General features: G+C 41.5%; 1 protein-coding gene across 3 annotated transcripts in view; it reads left to right on the top strand.

The window, feature by feature from the left end:
* Nucleotides 1–673: 673 nt before the first annotated feature.
* The window catches only part of LOC147218597 (tetratricopeptide repeat protein 28-like), a 127,030-nt gene continuing 117,918 nt past the window's right edge, over nt 674–9,785 (top strand). For all 3 annotated transcript variants that reach the window (XM_086174247.1, XM_086174248.1, XM_086174246.1), the window contains exon 1: nt 674–3,429. In XM_086174247.1, the coding sequence (XP_086030373.1) occupies nt 3,403–3,429 (27 nt within the window). In that variant the 5' untranslated portion in view covers nt 674–3,402. The remainder of the gene's footprint in view (nt 3,430–9,785) is intronic.

The following is a 9,785-nucleotide window of genomic DNA, read 5'->3' as shown; positions in this document are numbered from 1 at the left end:
TATTACATCATGTAGACAACTAAGCAGGCAAGCATGTGTAGGCCAGTACGCATGGCAGATGAGCAGCTGTGTGGAGTATATTAGTTCTGATATTGGATGCTTTCACAACTACGGATTTCAGTTAGACATTTAAACGGCATGCCACTTCTTAAAAGTGAAGGTTAAATAGTGCGGATGGCAACTAACTGAGCTATTTCATGCTCTTAATTGAATATCTGCCTTGTCAAAAGTGTTACAGCCGCTGAGTTGCCTGACAAAAGGAGTTCTGGAATTAAGTGAAACACTAGTATTTTCTTTAATAGCCTTTGCTGTTATTTGCAAACTATAAGGGAGTCAGATTTTCTTTTCTGTCTTTTTTTAAGCAGCTTTCTTAATACTGACAGACTGTTACCCTGAAAAGATTGCGTTCAGCTTTTACATTAATCCCACAGTGTTCTTATAATAATAATAATATAATGATAATTGAGAACATTTCCAAATTAGTCACTCAATGTCTGTGCGTCTCAAACCTACACTACATAACATCAGCCTGTAGACTCCACATGCCAGTCCAATCTATCCTTATGAAACCAGTCCTCCAATCAGAACTTGCCTTGGAAACATTTTTGAGGGCACGATTGGCAAGAACAAGAAAAGGAAGCACAAACATTTAAACAGCTTCTAGTCAAGGAACGTGAAAAGGGTTTTTTTTTTTTTTTTTGGTTTCCCTCTGAAGCCTGGAGTCTGATTTCCTGTGTGGCTCTGATTGGGAAAGCAGAGGCACGCACAGGGAGCCACTTCTGTATGGAGATGCCAGATGACAGGCTTATATGAACAGACTGCTGCTGAGCAGCGCACAGAAGTGGCCTTTGATTGATCATCCGACGTGCTTTTTATGAAACAATCTCATGTGTGTACCTACTTTAGATTTTAGGTCTTCAATATCTGAGTGTGAGAGCTTGAAAGGGAACATAAACAGTGTCTTTTTGCTCTGGTGTTTGATGTGGTAAAGTACATACAGGAGTCAGAAGAGAGGCAGCATGAATTAAATATTTGGACATTTATTGATTATGTTGACCTGAAATACATTACAGAAGTATTGTAACAGGGAAAAACTACCGCTCGCTTCTTGCGATGACAGCGAACGTGCGCTTTGATCAAAGAGTTGCTGCAGGACAAGGTGGAGCGTGTCATTCTGCCGCGACGCCAGCTGTAAGCGCCGAGGTCTTGTCGAGCATTTTGTTCATGTTTAGCCATGTGGATTACCAGGGGTCTCACGGCCACCCCCGTGCACAGCAGGTTTTTTTTCCAATAAGGCCATATGTCAGATTGTAACCCCCCCGGCCCTGGCTTTTGTTATCTGAGTGACCCCCATGTGCACGCGCGCAACTCGTCCCTGAAACGATACCCACTTATTGACCAAGTCCCGGCTCTACAGAGTCCATTATCTAAACCAATTTAAATCACAAGCTTATTGTTGAGACCAACTGCGCCCGCGATTCAATATTGACCGTTTCCTGAATTTGCAGCTCTGCTACGGTGAGATAACACCTCATAAATAAATTGTAATCCTGTTACTGTATTAATGCTGTTAAGTATCTAGAGATGAATGTGCAAGTTTTAAACTGTGGTGACTCTGTGTCAGCGGGGTAGATATGCTGTAATGCTGATAACTACTGCTTTCTTTACGTGACTGTACAGCAGTCGTGCCCGGCTGTCTCCAGAATAACTGTGCTGACTTATACCGTGATGACTTTTTTTTTTTTATTCAGCCCACCTATGCAATTTATGATTCGTTTTTTAAATGGGAAAAAGACGGGAATGCTTTTTTGTTTTGTTTTTTTGTCTTTCCACAATGAATTTTTTGGCAGTGGTTTGCATATATGAATGCTGCGTGCTGTAAAATATTGCACCGCATACTGACTTTGACAGCTGTTCCAGGCAAAAGGAAACCGGAAAAGGGTACTTAACAAAGCTGTAGTCTTCTGTATCATCCAAGGCTCTTTGTCCTTTATGAATACCGCCTGTTTATGCAAAAATTCAGTCGCCTATTTCCGTGCAGAAAAACCCCGAGGACTGCATATTCAGCCAAAAGAGGACGGATCCACGCAACTTATTTTCATGAGTTTCTACTATGATGAGTTGTAAATGTAGGAATGGATGAAAGCGGACAAACACTAGGAGATTGAAAGTTTTATTTTATTTGCAGTGATGTGTGACCATAAAGCAGTGCACGACCAGTGTACTAGTTCATTACTTGAACCAGATTTGTTTGAGCTGGAACTGTGTCAGTGAGTCAGACACCAGCCCGCAGCCCTGTCTCCTGTCTGGACGACAGTCAGCTTAGTGCCAAACTGTAAAAAGCGCCTTTTTCTTTCTTTTTTTCCCCGTTCTTTTCCCCCCTCCTCTCTTCCCTCCCTAACAAATCCGGCGGCGCTATGACCCTGCCGCCCTCTGCCTCCTCAGCAAGTCTGGAAACTGCAGGGCTGGAGGAGCGCAGGGAAGGAAGTCGTCAGAGAAAAAAAAAAAAACACACACACAAAAAAAAAACTGTAGTCCAGTTTGTTGCTGTAACAGGAGTCGGTGTATCCTTCCAGCCCCTCTCTCAGATTCCAGGGATTTTTGGAGCGCTCACCCTCTCTTTCTTCCCCCCCTCCTCCCCTGCAAGAAGACTAGTCACACCTCCTCCTCCCCCCAGTCGGGCTGTCTCCACCGGACTCCTTTTTTTTTTGGTGACTTCGTCCATAGATATCTCTGAAACTGTGTTGCAGGCACAAGGAAAGGGACCACTGTGATATGTATATATATAGACATAGATAGATATACATGTATATATATACATATACCTCCATACATATATATACATATGTATGTATTTCTGCATTCGGGACATAAGCCGTCTTCCACTCCTTTTTTTTCTCTCTCCCCATTTTTGGACCCAGGAGAGCAAACTGTAACAGATTTACAGGGACGTTTTCGGTTGAAAAAAGTTGGAGACATCTCTGACCCGTGGATTTAGACTTGGAAACACCGACCCCGCATAACGCCGCGGAGCGGAGCGAGGAAGGGAGCGGGGTTTCGAGTAAGCGGGAGCCGCGCTTTTGGATTTACGCACAGACAACCCCCGCGGTTCCAAGTCGTGTCAGCCCTCGGCATGCCTCTCTGATTTATCCATCGAGGTCAACTGTGGATTTAATCGCCGCGCTGTTTGCGCAGACTGCGCGCTCTCCTTCCGAAAACGCCGCAAAAAAAGAAAAAAAAAAAGCCGAGACTCGCACATCCATCATGCGTCGCGTCTCGGAGAACATCTGCCGCAAAATAGGGGGAAGCCGCGCGGCGGCATGACTTGTGCCCCGGATTTCTCCGAGTCTACGTCCCATTCTCGCGTAATATCTTAATGCTCTTCCGATTTGGTTTACAAATATGATGAAATGGCAGCCCCGGAAGAAGGTGAGTCTTTCTCAGTTTTTTTTTGTGCAATTCTGCTGAGAAATATTGTTTGTCTGGTTCACAAGTTGGGAGAGAGAGAGAGAGACAGAGCAAATCCTGATTCCTATCTGTGTAGTACTCCTTTACTACAAATGGCAGAACCAGATGGACTGGACTGATTTACTGCAACAGAACAGAGTTTAAATACAAGTGTTGCACGGAAGGGGGGCGTCCTCCTACGTTTTCATTTAGGTCATTCCCTTTTTTTTGAAACGCTCTGTCTAAATATCCCATTCCATGATGTTAAACGTCGCGCAATAATCACATATTCCTATGAAACGTTGCCACGGCGATCCTTTTTGTACGCGGCGATCCGGATTGTTTGTTGTCCTCCATGCGTTTGCTACTTCTCTTGACACTTTGGAGGGGACTCACACTTTTGTTCGAGGATTTTTAGATCCCTTGGTGAATCTGTGGCCGTGGACATATACGAACACGATTCTCGTGTTCGAATTCTTATACAGACACAACACCTCTTTTTAAAAAAAGTTTCAAAATTGAATGGCGCCCCCTCCCTTGAACATCCTTTTAGAGTTTTATAAGTTGTGTATTTATGTTTTTGTGATTCGAAGATCTGATATTCTGTCTCCAAGAAAACTTTTCACTGGTTAAGGTCCCTCTCATTGAAATTCTCTCAGCCTTGGTGTTTGTATTACAGCTTGTAAAATATATGACAATTATTTATGGTGTATAAAAAAAACAAAACAAAAGCAAAAAAACCAAAAAACAAAATACAAACAAAAAAATAACACACTAAACAAAACTCAACAGCAGTCACAATTGCCTTTGGTTAGGATTTCCACCAGCAGGGGGCGCTTGACTGACAAGCAGGGCTGCGGGAGTGGGATCCATGCTGGCTTGCAAGAAAATAAAGAAAAAAAGAGGACTGGAATGACTTTTAACTCTTTATCTTAATTACTTTGTCAGTACTTTATCAGTACTTGGACCCTTTAGTCCAGGACTTTTCATCTGTCTTTAAGCTGAGTGATACTTTCCTTCTCAGACACGATAATGATTGTATTGCTCTGTTATTTTTTTCTGGAACGACCCCGTACATAAAGGACTGAAGACCAGTGACCGGTGTGATGTACCGTGTTTCCTGGATCTCAATTCGACCGACTAACCCTTGCAAGAAGAATTAAATCATGCGTGTTTGTGCCACATCGAGCACCTTTAATGTGCGATAATCTCAGCCTTATAGATGAGATGAAAGTAAATGATCAAAACCGAGCTCCTTAATGCAAAATTATCAACAGAGAGAAGGAGGAAAAAAAAAACAAAAAAAAAAAAAACAAGCTTCAAGCGCTCTTTAACGATTTCTACAGCTGTGCAGTGTATCTGCCAGAATCATCCATGAGACCCCCTTTGAGGACTAAAAGCCTTTCCTCACTGCAGGGATTGATTCCCAGTCACGGCGCTCTCATGTGTTCTACCTGAAAATATCACATACCTATGTCTTTCATATGCAGATTCTAAGTACGTAGATTAAATTGAGCACATTTGAGAAAAATAACATGGTTTTGCAGTACTTTGTGTGATCTTGCTTCAGTAACCTTGTGTTGATGATGTGATAACGTGTGTGTGTGTATATATGTACCGGTTCACATAACATTAACCAAAAATACCTGGCATAAAGTCATAACCCCCAGGTCACCCAGGACACTTGAAAACATGACCATTAAATCTCGATTTCAGAGGACTTTAGAACTTCAGCTAACATTCCCATCGTGATTCCCAGCTCCCCCTGTCTAAACTGTGCAAGATATTAAACCTCTGGTCGCTCGGTTGCTCCCGATGATCCGGCGTGTTTGTGTGTGTGAATGGGTGCATGCGATGTACAGTAATCTGGTGTAAAGTGCTTTGAAACAAGGTGTGAAAGTGCTATATAAGTGGATACCGTTACCATTCACAAGGTTTAATGGTGTAATGTTTACCGTGTTTAGATTTCGTAGGATCAAGCTCCCCCCGGTAATCTTAGCACAGCTCCTAAAAAAAATCTAATCGTAAATTGAAGGTCATCTTGGTTGGTCGAGTTCAAGATACTCAGCATAAGACTTGCATTCACTGGCGTCTCGTCCCTTCCCGAATGACCAATTTAACACACCTGTTAACACACTGCGCTCAGTTGTAAAAGGTTAGTTACAGGTTCGTCTGTAATAATATTGAATGGCACTTTGCGTCGTTCCTCAGAAATTTTTGGGAAATCTCACATTTTTTCATGTTGTCATTTCTGTTGATTCAACAATGGATCCAGTAAAGTAATGTGGCTCATCAGAAAGTTGTGTCGCAAGTGAATGTTGAAGGACAGTCTGTTTGATTCACAGCTATATTCGGAAATGTAAAATAAATAACGTTGGCTGATCAAACCCAATTATGGCAGCATTTCAAATACGTAGCCGAGATTAATTTCAATTCTAAATTTGGATGTTGTGGGACTGTGTTTTTACATCGTTCTTAATCGGTTTGTCACCGATTAAGAAATCCTGTATTTCATCATCAGTGGTAACAAACATGCAGTTTTAATCCATGCATGCTATATGCTTTTGTTATTATTTATACTAAGCAGTTCTTAACACTGCCCTTGTCATGAACACATGCACTGAGACTAGAATACAGCAGTTTTCATTATACTGAATTATTTACCACCCACATAGTGCATCTGTGTGTTTTTGTATATATAGGACAATGTCTCTTAGACCTGAACTCTGTTTCACTGCCAAGAATGTGTTATGACTAATTCAAGGCACAAAGCATGTAGGAACACTGTAATAAACAGTATTATCTTCTCATTCTAACACAGACTCTTGTGAATGCGATGCTCTCCCATAACCCACACTCACAATAACATCACATACCATCCTTGAGTTTTCCCAGTTCAGCCTCTTGTTTATCAGCTTTTCAATCTGTCTCATTACTCCACAGCTCAATGAGAATCAATAGAAAGTGTAGGAGAATCTTATTGATTTTGGGTGAGTGTCCATTCTACCTCTCTCTTCATAACAGATTACACTAACAAATCAAAATTTATTCTATAATGTTGATGAGGAGAGAGGCCGATCCCCTTATAGTGACTGGAAGATAAATGATTTGTTTTTGTAAAAAAAAAATAAAAAAATAAAAAATTCCATGTTTTTGTGGAGTTTGCTTAATCAACAATCTGAAGGAGGAGGAGTTGGCCCAGGTGCTTGTGTTTATTAAGAAAAGTGTGACTTTATTAATCTGTGTGAAAATGTGCAGGGACAGCTGTTTTAGGGGGATTTTCTGCAAAATCCAACAGCAGTCAGGTGGATATTTGCATGTAACGAATGACAATGAATATAGGTAAGAAGTAGTTGTTTTCCTGAACTGTATGGAAAAGATCTGTAAAGATAGCATTTGGCTGCAGTCTGACTGTTTTGAGTAACATTTGGGATGTAGGTTGAAAGACAGATGATTAAGTTAAAGGCATGAGTGAAATTATTCTTGTTACAGCCCTCTATTCTGTTTGCCAAAGCTTGTGATATATGTGGTCAGAGTTTGCTATAGAAGAAAAGCAAGCAGCTAGAAAAATGCCAGTATACACACACACTCATACATAAATGTATATAACTATTCATATATTTATAGTTGTTTGTGTGCCCCATTTGCTTCTGTAGTCATCATTTCCTTGTTTTGTCAAAAGCAGTGGTGCTTTTGACCAGTTAAAGATGTGTGTAATTATCTGATGTCATGACAGAACGGCCTGTATCCAACATTTGTTTAGATAAGGAGTGTGTTTTTGATGTATTGTACAATGATCAAATTCTGTCATGATGCTTGAAAGTTCCTTATACTCAATACTGTTTTTTGTTAGTGAGTATAAAAAGATAGGATGAAATATCTTAGTCTTTTTGTATAAACTGCAGAATAAAGTGCAAAGCAAAATATAACTTAGATCTGAAACTGTAAATTATTAGATGGCGACAGCTATTTACGATATACATCAGTGGTTTTCAAAAGTGATTTTTTTTTTCCTGTAGATAACATCTTGCCCATGTTCATAACACAGCAAAATAAGGGTGTGTGAAGCTGGGAAGGCTTATAATCGCATACAACTTCAGTTTCAGAGTGAATTCCTCAGAGAAAACGCTGATAATCCAGGAACGGTCAAGTGGAAGAGTAATTATTTATGCTTCTCATGATTCTGGTGGATTGTAATTGCAGATCACCGTGGCACGGTCTCACAGCGAGGAGGTCTCTGGAGTTTGGGTGTTCTCCCTTTTTCTGCGTTGGTTTCGTTCGGGTTCTTCGGTTTCCTCCCGCAATCCAAAGAAATCCAGTACGTTTTTTTGGATACCTTAAGTTGTCCCAGACGAGTGAATGAGAAGTCGAACGGTTGTTTGACTCTGCATGTGTCCCTGTGATTGACTGGTGACCGATTCCAGGGGAATTTCGGCTTCTCGACCAATAACAGGTGGGACTCCAACGACCCTGAGTGCAGCGTGACCTTAAATGGCATAGATAATGAATGAATAAGTACAGATAAGTACATTGTTGCATTCCTTAATCGTGACCGGTTTAGAAGTTCTTGTTTTTATGGTTGTGCGGAGACTTTTCTTGGCTTCAAGGTAGTTGCGACGAGGTCTATTGAAAAGAGAACAACAGGATCTCTCGCCCATGTTTCTGTATCCAGAAACACTGGAACCTTTGACTGTTGCCATCAACATACTTTCTCTAACATCTTTTACAATGTCCGTTGGCTTTTCACCTCAGGGAGTTTCCCCATACTTTCCTTCTTTGATTTAGTATTATTTATGAGCTCTCCGGTCGGGGAAAAGACTATCTCTCCTTCCAGCTCCCCACAGGTCCCAGTGATGTCACTTGGCTAGCAGCAGCACAGCAGTTTAAGAATACAGCTGGGGAAAACCTGTCACATTGTGACAAGAATCGCTGCAAGACACACATCTGAGCTGAGTAGAAAGTGGGCAAGGCTGTCAGTTGAAACGTTTTTTTTTTTTGGATAAGCTGAAAATACTGGTATGATTAAGCCATGTTACCGAGCCAAAGAACGGCCCTAGATCCACTAGGAGAAGATAAATGAAGAGCAAAGTGCGGAGAACTATTGGATTGTTGTAAAGGTATAAATATTAGTGGAATGGTTCAGTGATGATGAAGATGGCAACGTTCTTGAAAGTGTGCAAAAACAAGGCAGAGAATAAGATGGTGCAAGAGATAAAGATTTAAGGTTTAAGAGTGAGAGGGCCTAGAGTGATGCAGCAAGGATAATTAATGATAGGGAGTGACAGCACCTGCTGTTCCTTATGCTGCATAGTATTTACAGCCCAGCATGGGATGCTGCTGGCCCATCCCCTGGGATGCGAAAAAGATGGAGATAAGACCAAAGACAGGGTCAGGTTTAAGTATAGGGAAAAGCGACTCAGCAAATGGAGTATTTTATATATGCGTATTTACATAAGAAATACACTTGTCGTGGGGCACAAGCTTCAGGTATGTGGCTTGTTGAAACCCTATTGGGAGTCCAGTGTCAAAATACAACAAGACCGTCTTTCTCTCATAAATCCTTATTCCTGGGAACTGTGTATACCCAAGTGTGTGTGTGGACATGGATTTTTGGATAGCAAGCTGTAAATGCAAAGATTGATTTTATGTGTGGAACAGTCCATTTGCAATGCTCTCCTCCAACCCTTAGAGTGCTCATTTCTGATTTGCTACAGCTTTCCTTTACCCCCCAGTGCTCCTGTTAGAGCAAATGGAGTTATGTTTGAGTTTATTGAGGTCATTGTTCCACGGGTGTGGTCAGCTGCGTTTGGGGTTCAGGAGGTGCCTGCTTGTGGGTGCCTCAATGGGGAATAAAAGAACTGATGGAGCACGTCAATGGAAATAGATTTCCTTGTTCTATGACGTGGAACAGTCTTCCACAGCGGTTACATTGGATTCTTTTCGTTGGTTGAGCTTTGGTATCACAAAGTCATACGCTGCAGTGTGCCAGATTTTTTTTCCCAAAGCAAGGTGGCTGTAACATGATTTAAATAAGGGCTCTCTATGGCCAAAAACATACATAGTTTTCCCTGTTGCTCAACATTTATCTAAGTGCAAGTGCCAAGACATTCCTTTAACACTCCACACTGTTCATGTTCCAGTGGGCAGGGCATAGTATCAGCTCAGTCTTGGGGGCCTTAAGATGTCTAAATCTGATGTTATGCTAGATGTTGGGACAGTCGTTTGCTGCTTGTATATTTTTACAGCGCCTATCATCTCGCCTGGATGGAGACGTATGAAAAGCAGCCACGAATACCAGCTTGGGTCTTGCTGACGCCCACTAATTCCATCTATTCTTT

The sequence above is a fragment of the Fistularia commersonii genome, chromosome 26 (assembly GCF_037954325.1).
Source record: "Fistularia commersonii isolate RoL2024-O1a breed Wild chromosome 26, RoL_Fcom_v1.0, whole genome shotgun sequence".
Lineage (NCBI taxonomy): Eukaryota > Metazoa > Chordata > Actinopteri > Syngnathiformes > Fistulariidae > Fistularia > Fistularia commersonii.
Note: the sequence above shows the minus strand (reverse complement) of the source record. Positions and strands in the feature narration are given on the sequence as shown.